Source organism: Drosophila sechellia, chromosome 2R, assembly GCF_004382195.2.
Source record: "Drosophila sechellia strain sech25 chromosome 2R, ASM438219v1, whole genome shotgun sequence".
Classification (NCBI taxonomy): domain Eukaryota; kingdom Metazoa; phylum Arthropoda; class Insecta; order Diptera; family Drosophilidae; genus Drosophila; species Drosophila sechellia.
Genome location: NC_045950.1, coordinates 17439175 through 17456931, shown reverse-complemented (window position 1 = coordinate 17456931; position 17757 = coordinate 17439175). Strand labels below are relative to the sequence as shown.

Here is a 17757-nt window from a genome sequence, read left to right as displayed (position 1 = left end):
ATTTGTCAGGCTGCAAATTATGTTGGTCCCTTGTATACCAAATTAGCTAAGGAAAGCCGCGTAGCGCTCGGCTCCAGGAATGTGCGAGGGCACCTGAAATTGTTGTCTTAGCTGCTTTTCGCGGTACCTTTTGCGGTTTGCCTGATTTTCTGCGTCCCATTTAATTGGCTTGAATTTAAGCTGGGTCCGTGCGCCAAGGCAACTTCCCTCTCTTTGTTATTTTTCAATAATGTACTACGCCAGAAGTTCACGCTCTGACGCCTTTGACAATCATAAATGATATATTGCCAGGCGTGCAGCTAGGAAAGTTTTTCGAAATTCAAGGCCCACAAAGTCGGAGGATCTTAAATTCGTTCACGCAATCATTAAAAAGTATTAGGGAGGTGACCAAGGAGAGCATGCCGTAAAAGAACAGCCAACAAAAAGCATAATTTATGGCCAAATTAAACGAAACTAATAGGAAAAAGTGTGGCTAGATCGTCCTGGGCATGTCCTTTTTGACAGCACCTTCCGCTGCTGGCTGTTTTTATGAAGATGGACACTTGTAATTCATTATGCGCTCGGTGCCACAGCGCCTGAATCAACGGAAATGAGTCCAGGACAACTTTGCTGTAGCTCTTTTGCTTTTGCTTTTGCCGTTTCTGTGCCCTGAGCCCAGTTGCTACCGTTTTAGCCATGTTAATTTTTCTTCATTTTTAAAGTCTCGCTTCTCTGCGGCCCTTGTTACTTGTCAAGTTGCAGACTCGTTAGTTAGTTTTGGTAGAATGCCTCGGTAATTGCTTGCCATCATTTCTGTTCACCGATTTGAACGGCATACAACAGCGACATCTGGCGGAGTTTTGGTGAAAGCTTTTGAAGGACATTTTAATGGTGAATATATGCCAGATTTTAGCTTTGGATGGGGTGAACATCGCTGACCAGCTTTAACTTACAAGTTTATAGCAGCTTGGTTTTGAAGCCTGACTAAAGCTCGTTAGAGCTTAAGTGAACTTTTGACCCTGTGATATATTAAGCACTTTGTACATGTTAACAGAATGTAACTTTAACATCTTTTGAAAGTTTTGTAGTTATGTTCTTTTAGAACACTCAAAGCTAAATAAAATGTTTTGAATTTCAGTTTTGGCTTTCAACGCTACATCTTTGATTAATCGAGTTTGTCAAGTTATGCTTTAATATATAAGATTCATATAATTTGTGCTTATTTAGGAGATTGCTAAACAAATTTGTTTCCACAGCAAAAGTTTGTAACTCTCAATCAAAGCTTATATTTTTCATTTCCGGTCAGAGCTTTAAGTTCAGAAACCAAAACTTCCAGAGCAGAAAAGCTCCACATGCGCAGTGAACAGTGCCAGCCTCCGAAACTCAATCTGAAAACGATGGACCAAAGGTCCTTCTTGCGCTGGTGTGAGTGAGAGTTTCATCACAACATTTAATTTGAGGTTTCCAGCTTGTTTTGGTGTCAGTTTGAAACTTTCTGGTGAAGTGTTCGGTTGGTTATTTTGGCACGAGCGAGCACATTGGCTCGCTCCTTCGTAATCTACGTCTCTGGCCGTCTCCCTCCCATGGTGACAATTGTGCTGTGCTAAAACGCTTGCGTTACTGTTGCTTTTTGCCAACGCTAAGGACATCCCCTGGGCGGCAAGGGTGCGTATACTTGTTGTTTTAAAGAACCATGGGAAAATCCGCTTTCTCACTAACGCTGACACCATCGATTCGAATGGGTGGTGGGAAAATGTTGGATTTACCTGTTCGTGCCCTCTGTAGGTCAGTGTTATAACAATTCGCAGTCTGACTGCTTTTCAGTGCTTGTGGCACACTTTTGAGCGCCACGATTTTGCATGACTGTCTGACAGCATTCAGGATTCAGGCTCAGAGCCAGAATCGCAGAATTGTGTCAGTTTGTGAGTGGGGGGTTTGCAATTTCCGCCATTGGCTTTATGTCAAGTCACTCGGCAAATACAACTACAAGCACACAAAACACAGAGAGAAATTGTTGTCGAGAATTAGTTTTTATTATACTGATTTGTAATATTTTTAAGACTTAAGTGCGCATTTCTCAAAAACTTTAAAGATATGTTAAATATACAGTTTTACATTCTATGTGCCATTTTTCAAATATTTCATTTTGTTGAAACTAATTTAATATCACTTAATGATTGTAAACGTTTTTCTCTGAAGACCTTTTAGCCCTATTTACATTCGAGTGCGTTCTTTCCAGAACTGGTAGAGCACAAAAAAAAATTTGCAAATTCCCCAACTGTCAGGTTTTAGACTAATTGCATTGTGTCGAGCTTTTTGTTATTTTGCATGTGAAACAAATGTTTATGGTGCATAATTTAAATATTTGGCCAGGCCAAATGAAAATTTAATGCGCAGGGCTGTGTAGGGCTAGCGAATTGGCATTGTTGTTTTGGCTATTTTAGGCCCAGTTGAATTTTTGTTATTTGCCCCCAAGGATGGCCAATAATTTTGCTGTTCAATTAGGTTTTAGGCAGCAACAAATGGGGAAAGTCAAGTTTCCTTTTTTACGACTACTATAAACATAAAAGTTTTCCCCTAAGATACACACACACTCATATGTCGGGCAATAAAATACAATCTCACAGCATCGCCCCGCTTCTAAATGTGTGTGTGTGTTTCGCATAATAAGTTTTGATTTGCTTTTATTCGCTCTTTTGGACGAGGGCCTTCATATTTACCTTCTTGACACCTCGATGGACAAAGGGCACGCACGGGAAAGGCGAGAGAAATGGCAGGAAACGAAATGAAAATGTTCAATTCACCTAAGCCTCAACGCATTTGGTTTATTTACATTCGGAGCCAAAAGACAGGAAAACAAACGAAACTGTACTAAAGAATAATGACACTTTTAATACCCTTTAATTGAAAGTTAACAAGGAATGTATACTTCATTAAGTTCGCACATATACACTCATTTACCCTATAATATAAAGAAAATATTAGAATTGATGTTGAAAAATTCCAAGATTGCTGAGTGGCATAACAAATTTCCAGGAAAAAGCCATCTATTCCATATCCCCGCCAGGGTATTAACCGGAATTGCGTAAATGCCTTGGCAGTCATTGGTTTGGCATTGGTTGGGTGTTCGCTTTGGTTTTCCGGGGTGCCAACCGAATATACGCAACTTGGCAGGAGCAGATGGAACTGGAAAGGATGGTGAACTCAGCAAGGAGCCAAGAAATGGCTGCCATGTCATCAACATAATGACAGCGCAGACAACTGGAATATGTTTCGTGTGGGTGGTTGGTTGTTTGTTTGTTCGTTGCTGACCTGCCCTTTGCTGACTTACTGTGCGGGTACCACGCTGCGTATACTTGTTCTGGCATTGATCGAATTGTATTGCCTACTTTTCGGGGCCGGCCAATATAAAACCCGGGCTGTCAGCTTGCCTCTGCTGACGCTTCGTTGCGCACTTTAGCATCTGTCATTGGCTGTCAGTTGAAGTCGTTTTCATTTCTCGCATTAAGAGCCAACCATTTCCACTGCTTTTCGCGCATTGCAACTGTTGAAGCGTAGAGTTTTTGCGTAATGCAATTGACACATTAAATGAGCCTGCCACAATTGAATCAGCGGTAGATCCGCCCTTTATCGCTTTTCATCTGTCCACTGTTCCGCACTAAGTATTACCCTCGTTTGAGCAATTTGAAAAGTGTGTTTTTTTTCCAGCTTTCCCGATCAGTCGACTGTGAATAGTTATTTGAATCTGTCGGAGCGGACAAAAGGGCATTAAGTGCCAGGAAAGTTGCGCAATTCAATAGCATTAAAATATTTATGTGCGTATTTTATAGATTTTCCCACAGTGAAAATATTTGCAAGCGATAAATATTGACAGATGCAAAACCCAAAAAATATATATTTTTCTTTGTCATAAAAATAAAATGGTTTGGTTTTTTATTCCCCCGATAACAACGCGCATTCAGGCGAACAAACTGTCAATATATACATATACATAAAATTGTATATATGTACGTATATGTATATTGATTTATGGCCGGTGCTTGGCCTCTTTTTTTCATCATCCCGAAAAGGAGCACAACTATTTTGAATGCCACCATTTGTCACAAAAAAAAAAAAAAGGTGAGAGGATTTGGCCCGCTGCAATTCAATTTAACGTTTTTGGCAAATTGTTGCCATTTTAAAATATGAAACGAGCCAGGCGTGCCAAGGGAAAATAAACTATGAAACGTTTGTCCAGAAAATAAAGAGATAAAGTAATGTAAAAACTGTAGCTGGCAAAACATTTCCCCATGGAATATTTTGCACGTTTCCCAGCCGGAAAATCGTTTTATGTACGAGAGAAGCAGGAAAACTTTCTGTCGACTGCCAAGAGTGGAATTTTCAATTATGACAACAGTGAGAAAGATAAGCAAAAAAGGCACGGCCGAAAACAAGCAAATCTATCAAGAGTGGAAGACTGACTTCCGACGAAAAGTGAAGAAGGAGGAGGAGGATGCCCTCCATCCCACTCCAGGCCCAAAGCCACAAGCCTCGGAAGACGCTATAAATAGCCGCTCGTAAGGCGGAAAAGCTGAATGAGAAACTGTTCCTTCTTATTTCCCATTTCCCAGCTGGCTTGGTGAAAACTTTCGAGTTTATCTGCAGCGGTTATTCACACCTATGGCTGGCTTGCTTGCCAGCTAAATTGTTAAGAGAAGAGCAGCTCCAGCCGCAATACAGCCACAACCCGAATGAATGACAGCCCCTGGCTGGCTTGACAACCCGCCAAAAACTGAATGCCAGCAGCTTCTTAAACGCTCGGCGAACTGAACTCTCCTCCTGACAACTTTGACTTGGCAAGTTGGCGCATTCAGGTTCTGCTGCTCTGCTTTTCTGTTGCTAATCTGCAAAAAACAGCAAACGCCTCCGACAAAGATAACTTAATTCGCTTCGCAGTTTGGCCAGCGAAAAAGTGCAGCAAAATGAAAATGTTATGCCAAACTTTATGACTCGCTTGGCTTGTGGAGGAAGAATAGAGAAATAAATGAGAAAAAGCATTAAGATTTTGTGGATCAGAAACTTGGCACAGATTTATACACTTTTCTTGCTTTGGCTGCACAAAGTCGAATGATCCAATTTCATGTGTTTCTATGAAAATATCCTATGAATATCAGCCAAATGCAGACTTTGGTTGAATAAAATAAGTATAAATGGTATATGTATACATTGGTAATGAAGTAAATAAATATCAAATAAATCATTAATGAAATGGTGCGAAATTTCCGCACAAAGTAAACTTGAATGAAATTCGTTTTATGTACATACATACACCATTGAATTGAGCTGAAAGCTATAGAAACGGAAAACCATTGGTGTTTTTCAGTTGCTCGTAAAGTCTTCATCAATTCGCATTTAAGGGGGCATAAAAATGAGAAGAGTCGTCCGATTTTCCCCTGGCTTAATGAGGCAACTCGGGACATGGTCAGGCAACCCGACCCACCGCCATCCAATCCCTCAGTTCTTCTGCTGCTGCTTCTGCTTTTTATGTTTGGTCATAAAATGCGGACAGCTCCTAGGACCGGATGGGCAAGTGGATGTGGATGTGGACTCCGTGGTGCTCCATTAATTATGCAATGTCCGACTGGAACCGAAAAAGCCTCAGAAGCTGGGCGACTTGCCTGGTTTTTCCATGTCCCTTTTAGCTCATCGGGCGGGGGGAGCTGACCCCTGACCACAGACAATTTACATTTCTCATTGATTTTCCAGTGCATCATTAAAAATGCATTTAACGCGGACCGAAAAATACTTAAAGCATTGTTCTTAATTAATTGTTTCATGCGGCATGAGCTGTGTGGAAGGATCGCGAATTGTTGCGGTCATGGGATTTTACTGATGGCAATATAAATGCAATTCATTAAACTCCCTTCTCATCATTTTTCTTTTTGGTGGCTGTGACTCGAACTTTTCAAAAGTTTCGGCTGTCTGCTCGCTCGCGCTCTAATTAATGAAATGAAAATATTTCCATTTCAACGAAAGTCAAGAAATAAGTTCCATGATGTCCTGGCAAAATTAAAAAAGTTTCCCATTGTCCCCACACGATGCTTAATAATATGGTTTGCCACAAAAACTTTCATCTCACTCATAAATGTTCTTTATTTGCAGAAATCGGTGAAACCATCGGCGGCAGCGCCATCAGCAGCAGCTTCTCGGCCCCATGATGAAATCTATATCGACGATGATAGCATCGAGGGATCCGGCGGACGCGGCGGGGTAAATTAGTTAAATTTTAGTCATGCCCCAAAAGTTTGCCCTGTTAATTTAGTAAATTTATCGGTGGCGAAGAGTCGCTGCAGCTGGGTTTTCTTTTAGCCATTTGCATATCAGAAGCGTCTGCACTCTTTCACTTTGCAGAGTTAACGTAAATATTGGTATTTTATTTCCATCACAACGAGTGCACCCATTTTACTTAACAGTTTTTTCAGCTTTAAATTTCGCTGATTCCTTGTTATATTTCCAAACGAATGTATATTTTTTTGGGCGTGAAAGCCCAGCCGCAAATAACTCTTTCGATCCCTTGAAACCTATTCAATTTAATAAACCGGTTTAACCGCAAAAGTGTTATCAGAAATTCCACTAACATACCTGCATTGTAAAACGATGCATTTAAATAGCCTTTATTTGTTTGCAAAACATCAGTATGCAAAAACGGGGTTGAATATACTGTTACATAATCAAAACTTGATGTTGGAAAAACTCATTTGTTTATGCGCCTGAAATGTTAATGTTCAACACCTTTTTTGTGCTAATAGTGTGTGTGTGTGTGTGGTGTGTCTCTGTGTGAATGGATAGCGTGAATGTGTGTGTGTGTGTACATTTGGCATGTGAGCGACATTTGTTAAAAAGTTTTTCGACAGCAGTGCGCTTGTTCCGCCCAGAAGCGTCAATTGTTGGCCCTCACTTGTGATCCCTTTTACAACACATGCGCCGACTTCCGCTCACTCATACTTTGGTACTTTGCAACACAAAAAGCCTAATTAAAATGCGTGGCTGACATTGCTGCGGCAAAAAAAAAAAAAAAAAGGAAAAAAGGGGGGTTAGCTCGTGCGAGTAAAAATAGAAAAAGTTTAATTAAATACTTTGGCTTTTTCGTTTATTTTTCCCTTGGCCCGTGCTGGTTTCCGATTTCCCTCCTATTGCCGCGTGAATTTAATTAAACATTTTGTGCTCTTTTGACGGCTGAAAAAGGGGAGAGCCAAGGACCAACATAAATAGAAAATTGAGAGAAACTTTTTCGCGGAATTCAATCAGCGAATTCCTACATTCGGGCCACGTTGCGTACTTTTTCGAGTAACTGTGACTAGATCAACAATCCCTCGAAAGCTATTGACTTTGACATTAATGTTGCATGGCAACGAAGTGGAACAGCAAAAAAAAAAAAAAGATGTTGCTGGACATTTAGCCGGGATTTCAGTCAGCTTTGTCCGAAAATATGTAAAAAATCTGGCAAGCGGATTCCGTTTTTCTATCCTGACAAAAAAGCATTGTTATGTTTGTTTTTAATTGACTTGTTTCCTATTTACAAAATTTGCAATACATTGGTTTATATCAAGTTTATTTATTATCTATAAATTTAGGGAAATAATAATTCATTGGTTCTTCCTAATTATAGTATAAGTTAGGGTATTCCAGTGTTCGTCCTTTGATTGTGTGCATTCCTCTGGCCCTTTTTTTTAGCTTCTCCATATTCTTCGCACCCTGGCTTTTTCTAATTTCCCCCAAGCCCCGTCCTCCGTTCCGACAACCGTTCCCGTTTCGCTTTTTGCACCATTTCCGCTGCGGTGGTCCTGGATCCTGAATCCTGCAGCCTGTAGCCTGTAGCCTTTTGGATGCTGCCTGCTCTTGGCATGTGCCATCATGGCTCATGTCCGTCCGAATGTGTTGGCATTTTTATGTTTTATGCAACTGACAAACGTAAAAACGTCTCCCATGTGCTGGCTGCTCCTTTTTTTCAAAGCTCTTAATTCTATCTCTGCTCGCAAAAAAAAAGCTGGCAGATAAAAGGAAACCAAATGCAATTTATTATGCGCTCTGTTGATCTTTTGGGCCAACTACTACTACAGCTGGCTCTTTAAAGTGATTAGGCCAGTGCCGTGACTTGATGGATTCTCATGGTTGGCTCCCTTTCCGCTGTAGAGTCATGCCTCCTTGGGGATTCATTATTCGGTTATTAATGGTTTCTCTCTGCTGCCTCTGAATTATGATAGATTCGCAGATTATTCAGTCACAGTACTAATATGTCATTCTGCCCGGCACCGTGTTAATCAACGCTGCACGAGATTAATGAGATACCCATCGCTCGGCAATTGCGATTGGGCGAATCTTTAATATTTAAAGCCAATCGGGCTAAGCGCCTGTTTAAACCAATTATTGCAGGACGTGTCAACAAGATAATGAACTTTTGTTGTGCACTTTTGGGAGGCGTACATACATGTGAAAAACTATGCATGCATATGTAATGTTTTCAGTTTGTGGTGTTTGGTCGTATGTAATAAGCTGCAAGCGATGCACGCAGCCAGCAGCTTAGCACCACTGAGCACACACACAAGGCACTGAGAGAAATGAGGGGCTACTTATGAAATACCTCTACATAGTCTTAAATTAAACGATGCGATCAAAGGAGAGCTTCTTTCGCTTGCAGTTGAAGGCTTACTACTATGCCAAAGTTATGCAAAGCTAACATCCATTTCCCAACACTTGTTCTCAGTGTACCAACACAAAGTCACACACATACCGAGCATTCTCGATGCATTTTCCTAGTCCTTGTTGATTAATAACGTGCACATGGCGCACGTGTTTTTGTGGATGGCCAAGAGGAAAAGCCTTTTTGCATAACACACACATACGCACACACACACACACACACACAGTCAAACGGGTAATCCCCTGCATCGGTATGCGTGGTGCATAGAGTTGCGGAGCGAGGGAGACGGACAGAGAAATGCGCATTGACAATAAATTAACATCGATTGACATGGCTAGAATGGAATAATGCAAGAGAAGGGGTCTGCAGCTCGAAAAAGTGTGCCACAGAATGTGTTGTGTAAACAGCTAAACCTGGCACACCCACTTCGCCATTTCGATGATGTTGCTGGGTGGTGCGAAATATGCTGCCCATTATCCTGTATCCTGGGACCAGGACTCCGTTCACCGCCAACCCAGATGCCTGTGCTTAAGTACGTGCATATAATTTCCAACGCTACGTTGTCGTACTCAAGCTGTCAATATCAGTTGCTTACATGGGAATTTATTTGTGACAGCTCACATAATACATAGTGCATGCCACCCGCAGCTGTCAACTGCTAGAAAATGGGGGTTCTTAGCCGATAGACATTGAAATTTATTGAGACTGTGTGTGCTCGCCAGCGCCAAACCAGCAGCCGCAAATGAGTTTATGGCTATGGCTTGCTCCTATCTGGCAGATGCAGAAAAATCTTACTTTTTAATGCTAAGACAGGATATGTGAAAGGGGTAGCAGATAAGCAGCAGCACAAAGGGACCGACATGCTCTTGTGTATTGCATTCATTACTCAATGTCGTGCTGCTGCTTTCGGCCAACATACGAGTATACAAATGATGCTGCATTATTTCACATAACATAATTCCCAAAGTAAACCAAATGAGTCCCAGTCCCAGGAATACCATCCCAAACACAGCATCAGTAATCCGAGGACATGGGGCCAAACGCTTATCCAAGGGGCAGGATGGCTGTATGGCTCCTTTTTATGAGACATCTCTGCTCTGCTGTCTGTTTTGTTGGTTATTGCGCATACGCTGCGTTGTCGCTGGCAAGCCGGAATGTCTATTGAATTAAACGCCCAAAGCACGAGCCACTGGAGGTGGCCTATTTGGCTAGCATTTAGCCTGTAATGTGATACTCTGTTACGGCATTCCCTTGCTAAATCAGCAAAGGAGTCGTTTTAATAAAGAGCTCGTTTCCGGAAAGTTCTTAATTGAAAACTCAATGCACTGTACCTACATCCGTTCATATTAAATGCAGTTCTTTTGTTATTATTCAACCTTCGTTTAGTTATTCTGCTGTATTTTAGTTTAATTGAATAATTCATTACTCGAAGCATCTTGTCCAAATATTTAATAACCCATATGAGTTAGGTGCGCAATCAAGGGACTTTACTTTGCTGCTATTTACTTAGCCATGCAAACTTCGGGCCAGCCAGCACATGCAGCCACAATAACCGAATCGAGAATATCTGGAAAGAAGGTTGCCCGTCGCATACAAATGCGTAGAGCAGACAGCAACAGAAACAGGCAATATGGTGGGAAAATGGGTGGTGGTGGGTGTTAAAAGTGAGACTGGGTGGCATAACATTTGGCTGGCAGGCGAAAAGTCATTGTCAAAGTTGAAGACGAGGACGCGACATGTGAGGAAAATACTGGGTGTTGTTTGCTGGGGTTGGAAATGGCGACGATGATGATGATGGGGGCGTTGTCGCCATTTTGTTTCTCTGTTTGTCTCAAACTCTATGCGCATTGTATTTCGAGATGTGAGAATGTTGAGAGAGAGGACTCCCTTCATGCATTATGTATGCATATAAATTCGCTTAACTTTACGACAATTTGTAGCTGCAAACCCTGCCATAAAATTCACTTGCTTTAAATTCAGATTACGAGAGGCCTGGCGGAAGGGGGGGCAAAAATGTGCGGGGCAAAGGGATATGGATCTACGCTTTAAGCCATAATTTGATTTCGTCCCCGGCCAGAAATGAGCGCAAATTGGTTTTGGCCCTAAGTATCCTTGATGTGGCTGCATACATTTCAGCGATTATCCCCGAATTTGATTAGACCTCCTCATATCCAGGCCTTCAGTTCTCTCTTCGATTGTTATTGTTACGGTATGTGCTTCAATTAGAGCACCGGTTCGTGCACCACAACTGCAGTCGAAGCACCTCACAACTCAAATTGCAAACCAGCAGAGGGTGAATGCCGGATTGGGTTGGCTTGGCTGGGCTTGGTCGGCATCTCTCTTCAAAAGGCCGCCAGCATTTTGAATTGCAAATCCTGGTCGAAGAATGGTGAACGGCAGCAGCTCCTCCTTTCTGAGTACACAGACCAGGTGGAGGAGGGGTCGCCTCAATTATGTTGCTCTCACTGGACCTGGAACCCAAAACTGGCTGCCTGACTGACTGACTGACTGACAGACGAAAAAAGAGGCGGCTAGAACGGACAGAGAGGAAGGAGATGGATAGATGGACGGATGGATGGATGCGTCTTGGGCAGGAACTGTTTGAGAAACTGTTGCCTGGTGGATGGAAGAACGTTGAAATGTCTGCGTTGCTCTGCCTGGCAAACAAATTAAAAGTATCAAGTATTGTGTACACAAAAAAGAAAGCAGTGTGCTCTTTCTAAAATTATTAAAAAAAAAACAAGAATTTGAATGTATTTTATTTACTAGAACAGAAAATACACATTTTAGCTTTTGATTTTGGGTTTGATTTTTTTTCTACTTGCACATTTAAGTCAGCCAATAACTTCTTTGTGTTTCCTTTAGATAACGATGTGCAAAATATATTTTTTTTATTATTTATTTCAGCTTGAAATACCGCGCAGCTTACTCTGTTCACATAAATTATTATCCGCAAATCCCCAGAGATTTCTGGGACATTTTCTTGCCGTATACTCGTGAAGGCCTGCCATCTTGGAGTCTCCTTTAACTGACATTTGTCGTTTCTCAGGCCTCTCGGCGGAGGGGAAACGGATGAGGATGGGGATGGGGATGAGGATGAGGATGCGGCTCTCTTCCTGCCGGCAATTTGACTTGTAACCGCACTCTTGAGTGTTGCATGCTTTTAGGCGCAACGTGGGGCGAGTTTGTTGAACCTGACAGGAGTTCTTCATGTTCTTTTCGCTTTGCCCTTCTTGGCCTGGGTCAAGCAACTGGCACTGCCATGAATAATTCAGCATTGGAATTCCTTGCCAGCTGCTTCCTTACTTACATTTTTTTGGGGCGTGGCACAGCAGCTTGCAAGTTAATTACATTTGCTGTTACGTGCTGCTGGCGATGATTGCATTTCCGAGCAGCTGCATCCTCTTTGTTGCCTCGATTCGAATGTGGTTGCAGTGGTTGGTGCATTCAACTCCATCCCCATGAATATTTATTTCCATTGCCATGTTTACATAGCATGTGGCAAGGTTAAGAGGTCGCTGCATGGCGTTGCATGGCGTCTCTCAATCAATCAGTGTCACAATATGAGCTTGATTAAATGGAAAACATTATGTCAATTGAAACGCTTGTAAAAGCTTTCAGTTTTCATGTTAATTGAACCCCCGCCAAGCGAAGAACAAAATTGCCAGCAAAATGTCCTCCCCGCCATCTGTGGCACGTAGTTCATGTGTTGCACATGCATGGCCACGCATATTGATTGTGCCACTAATCAGCAGCACTTGTTCGACTCCTTTTCCAGCTGCAGGTCAAGATGATACCCACAGCTTAGGGAAGTGACTTAAATATGTACTTATATCTACATTTAATTTCTTTTTCTGCTTGCATCTGCAAAAGTTATTCCAGCGTTCGCTAAATAAATTCCCTAGCAATCAGCTTAGGCAACAATTATGTGCAGCTCATCGCACAGGCGATCGCAGCTTGCAACCCATCCGCCCACTTTTAGCAAGCGTTTTCAGAAAACCTCTATCGGTTTCCGTTCCACATTTTGCGACGTCGCTTTTCTTGCCATTTTCTAAGCTTTCGCAATTTATTGAGCAAGAACTGTTCGGGCCACGCCCACAAGCATTGTCGCGCGTCTAAGGGGCTAAAAACCCATGAGTTGCATTAAAATTTTAATGATGTGCAACGGTGATGTGGGCGCGGCTGAATAAGTTGGAGCAGATGCAGTCAGTCAAGTTTCCAAAGTTCCATGCCACCCAGCCGCACAGTAAGCACATGTGTGTGTGCCTGTGCTTGAGCTTCACTTCGTTTGCTTCCTTCGACGGCTCCAAGTCCTTTTCTAGCATCAGCACATTAAGCCTGCTATGGTTGCAGCAGCTCCTCTGGCGAAGCCCCTCTCTGCTCGTGCAATTAAAATGCAGAAACTTTACGCAAGATCCTGGCATGTCCTGCAGTGAGAAAATATGCCCGTTAGACTCCTACGTCTGATAACTTTTCGACTGATTATATTAGTCGCTCAGGAAATGTTATTAATTTTATACAGTTGAAAACTCGTAAAAGTCCAGGGAATACACAACTACCTTACTTTTGGCTTTGACCTAATTGAAAGTTAAATATTTATGCGCCTGGCGCCTTGGTGGCTCTTTCAAAAATCGTGCCAATTCAAATATATAATTTGGTTCTACCAACTTTAGAGATACATTTTTTTGCGCAGTGCAAGTGCAGCTTTTAGCAGCAGTTTATGGCTTGGATAAGGCTCAGCTCTTCTGGGTCCTGCAAAGTGGCTGTAATGAAAATGTTGCCTTATTAGCCCGCAAAATGTTTCACCGGAACAGCGACTTCATATGCAAATTACTTTAGGGCCCCCAAATAATGTCAGTATATCTAGCTAATTTCACCCATATTTCCCTCTTTGCCGTGCTGATCAATTTCGATAAGGCCAAAAAGGACTCGAAAAAGGATTAATTATGTCATAAGCTGCAGGCGGAGCAGCCTCCTTTGCAATTAGCATAAGTAACAAGTAATCCGGAACCTGGACCAAATGTTGCAAGCTCTTTTCCAACCGCCTCCCAAATGAATTGTGGGCTTGACGTTGCGAGCCCAAAGCTCATTTATTAATTGCCAGCCGCAAAAGTAGGTTTAACAAAAAATAATAAAAAAAAACAGAAAAAAAACTGAAAGGATGGTAGCCGCCGCTTTAAATATAAAAATTATTATTTATGGAGGCACATGGCCGGGTTGTTCCGCAGCTAACACAGATTTACTTTTCCGTCGGCTAATGCTGATGATGCGGCTTTTAATTTATTTGTGCGAGAACTGCGCAGAAAAAAAAAATGTCATAAAAAATGTGAAGATGGGTGAGGAAAAGCGCCAGTAGGGAAAATACAAAAAGACTGAGGAAAGCCTGGGTGCGGCTATTGATTTTTCCTTCTCTTGATGAGCTGGAACTTTTGCCTTGCCATCTTAATAACGATGATGGTGAAGATGATGATGATGATGATGGTGGTGGCGGTGGTTGCGGTGTCCAAGCCAAACGCCTCACTGCGTTTTGTCGCGTTGGCAAATTTTTGGTTACTCCCAACCGGGGAGTTCGAGAATTTGTGTCACTTGAACATGGAAAAATCATTAAAGCCGTGCTGGAGGAAAAAATGCTCGTAAATAAATCTGCGACGGCTGATAAAGTGGCCCAAAAAAACAGCAGAGGGAAATACAAATTGGCTTGTGTCCGCCGGATCCTGGAAAGGTAACGTGATAAAGAGCGCCACATAAAAAAAGGAGTCGAAAATTAAGCAAAAGTCGCGATTTCACCGCTGACAGACTTGAGCTTGATAAATGTGCAGTTCTTGCAGGATTTTCCCGCATTTCCCGATTTTCACGCCGCAATGCAGCTGCCAATTAAGTGTCAAATTATGCCAGCGGCATTGGGCGGGTGTGGCCTTGCACAATGCAAGTGCAACAAAAGGCTTTTCTCCTTCGCTGAAGAGTTGAGCAGATAGCAGAGGAAAAGCCGAACAACAATAAACAACAATTGTTAGCCTCACCAAGGCCACGACACAATTTTCATTGTAATATATTTGTATGAGCGTACGTATGCGCGTTTGTTTGCGAGTAAAAGTTGTGAAAACTCTTCAGAGGCATTCAAAGGCAACAACATCAAGCTGTTTTGCCAAAAACTTTTTCAATTTGCTGCTGAGGAAAAGGGAAAGAGATGAGCAAAATCCAGTGTTGCTCATTTGTTGCATTTAAAAAGCAATTATTTGCAATGAACAGCTCCTCAAGGAAAAATAGCAAAGAAATGCGAATAAATAAATATGCAGAAAGCAGGCTTTAGTGTTTCATGATTAATCTTTGCCCATTTAAAGCATTCCTAATGATGTTTGTTTAAAGTGGATGTCCTTGTTAATCCTTTAATTACAGACCCAAAAATGTAAGTGTGCGTTCTAACGAGTATTTGTGTAGTTTACGAACCCTTTGCCATCCTATAAATGAAGTGCTTTTCCCCCCATCTAGATGTAAATGGGCAATTGCAAAATAATAAGCTCGGAAGGGGTAAAATAAAAAATAAAATACTAACCAGCTCAAAAACTTGTCTATCTATGTATCTGGCAAAGTTCTATCCGGTCCAGAAAAAGGACCAGGAGAAAACTCGAAAGGAAAACAAAAGAGTAACGAAACGAATTTTCAATTTCGTTGTCTAAATAAAGCCGTAAGTTATCTTCCTTCCAGCTGGAAAATTGAGTTTCCCCGAGTTGAGCTGAGTCGGCTTTTCTCCCCGCCCCCGCACTCCTTTTCCACTTTTACCCCGTAGGCCAAAGTTGCAAGTGCATGTAAATAAATTAGGACTCCCCCAGAGATTCCACTCCTGGCAATTATTGAGCAATGCCAATGCTCGGAAAAACAAAGCCGAGAACTCTGGGATTTACTAGGGCTATCAATTTTCCTGGGATTGTGGTTTCTTTTCCTGCTCTTTTCCGCTCATCCGCTTTCCCTTTTGGCCCAGACAAACTTTGGCCATTTCCTGCAGAAATACCCATGCAAATGTTTAGCAGGCCACTTGGCTCTCGAAATGTAGCATTCACAATGCGAAATTTTATGAGAGAACACAGGGTCAATGCGGTTACGTAAAATGGTTGGTGAGTGGGGAGTGAGTGGTGCCAAGTGGAAAATCCCCAACGACGCTGAAAACCAAAACTTGCCCTGGCCAAGGATTTTTCCAAATGTTTTGCAGCAACTCGGTCAACTCAAGTCACGCACTTTGCGAACATTGTCAAATCGACAATTTACTCGTTAGCAGAACTTTTGCTACGAAAAGAAACTTGGCCAAAAAACAGCAACTGATGTGGCTCGGCCCAAATGGAAAGCTTCTTGTATTTAGTTTTGAAATTTATTTACGAAATAAAATCGCACAGGATTTGGCCCGGATTTGTTGGGGATAAACGAATGGCATGTGGGTGGATTGTTTCTGAGTCTGTTTTATGTTGGCCATATACTCCAACAGCATTCACAAGCATTAATTATGTTGAATGGCCAAGAGTGCGAGTGGAAAGTTGTTCGGGGCCATGACAACTGGTGTTGTAGTGCTTGTGAAAATGTCAAAACATTGCACTTGCCTTGTTGCTTATGCATGAAACGTGCCTGCCAGCCATTCTGAACTCCACTTTTCCACTTTTCCGCTTTTCCGCAAATTCCTTTATGGTTCTTCCTCTTTCCTCCTTTTCTCATAGTTGACTGACACAATTTTCGCTCATTACGGAAACTGCAAAGGTTGCTCGGTGCGTTGTCTTATTTTCTCATTTCGCTAGCCAAGTTTTTGCCACCCGCCACACTCCCGAGAAGTTTTTAAATGCTTTATTGAAACAATTTCCGTTTTATGGAAATGCTCGCCCAGCTAGCGGGAATATTTCATTTTCGCTGTCATATATCAAAATGGTGTCAAGCATACGCCATGTTGGTCGGCCAAAGGAGCTGCAGCGGCAAAAGGCATCAGCTGGCAGCAAATGCAAATTTAATGCGGCGTGCAGAGTGGAAAAGCATATCCCATTCCGCATTTTCGGAGCCTGACAGCAGGTGGTCCCGATGAAATGACATCATTTAAATTCATGCATGACCCACATTGCACCTCAGAGGACGATGCAGCTGCATCTGCTTTCTGGCTTTTGCACCATCAGCCCATCTGTGGCCAGCAGCCCAACGCAGCAGCAGTGGCTCCTTGGCGTTCGCCTCGTGTTTTATTAACAAATCAATTTATTGCATAAATTCACATTGCACTTGGTCGTTTGGTTGGCCACAGTTGCCACAGTGGCCCCCAGCTCCAATCGATCCCCTGCATTTTGGGGCAAAAAGTTTTTGTCCATAATCGCTTAAATGTGGCTTTGAAGTTCGTTCGTTCGTCCATGAAACTGCAACTTTTGCAGGACTTCATTTAAGACCCACGAGTTGTGTTGTGTGGCACGAGCACGGTCTGCTTAGTCATGTGGAGGCTGCCACTCGCCACTTTCTACATATAGTCGTGCCCCATTTGGCTGACTGCTAATTGCTGCATAAATCAAGCGGCAAAACAGCGCGGGCCTGCAGAATGAAAAGTGGGTAGAGGAGCGCTGAGAAGAACGCTTTAAATAAACTCGGCCAGAACGAAAGTGTTGCAAGCGGCGCTTTTCTCCATTTTTATTCCGCATGCTTTATGGCCACTTGGACTGCTCCTATCCCACATACTGCATCATCAGCCACCCAACCACCGCCCACTAGACCATCCAGGCACCCGCTGGAGGGATATTTATGAGTGCTTATGGTCAAGCGTTTGCGTGCCAACTGTCCTGCACAGGATGATATATGCTGCGGTGTGGGTTTGCATGCGCAACGCTGCGTATACGCAATGCACAAATATTTTAATTAAATTTCAAACGAAACGAGAGGATATGAAACGAAGCGAAAGCAAACAACAAAATCGGTAGCGAAAATGAAAATGAAAATGTATTTTGCAGCGAAAATGTTTGTGTTTTTTTTGGGAATGTGCTTGAGGATATTTGGGGATAATATGGGATGCCCGGATTTTATTTTTTTTAACTTTCCCATTTGCATTGCATAGGTAAACATTATTTGGCAATGAATTTAAGCTTCAA

At 42.3% G+C, this 17757-nt stretch overlaps 1 protein-coding gene across 5 annotated transcripts in view; it reads left to right on the top strand.

Annotated features, from left to right (window-relative positions):
- LOC6615381 (syndecan) overlaps positions 1 to 17757 on the top strand; it is an 87373-nt gene that overhangs the window by 61516 nt on the left and 8100 nt on the right. For all 5 annotated transcript variants that reach the window (XM_032716358.1, XM_032716356.1, XM_032716359.1 and 2 more), the window contains one exon: positions 6121 to 6228. In XM_032716358.1, the coding sequence (XP_032572249.1) occupies positions 6121 to 6228 (108 nt within the window). The remainder of the gene's footprint in view (positions 1 to 6120; positions 6229 to 17757) is intronic.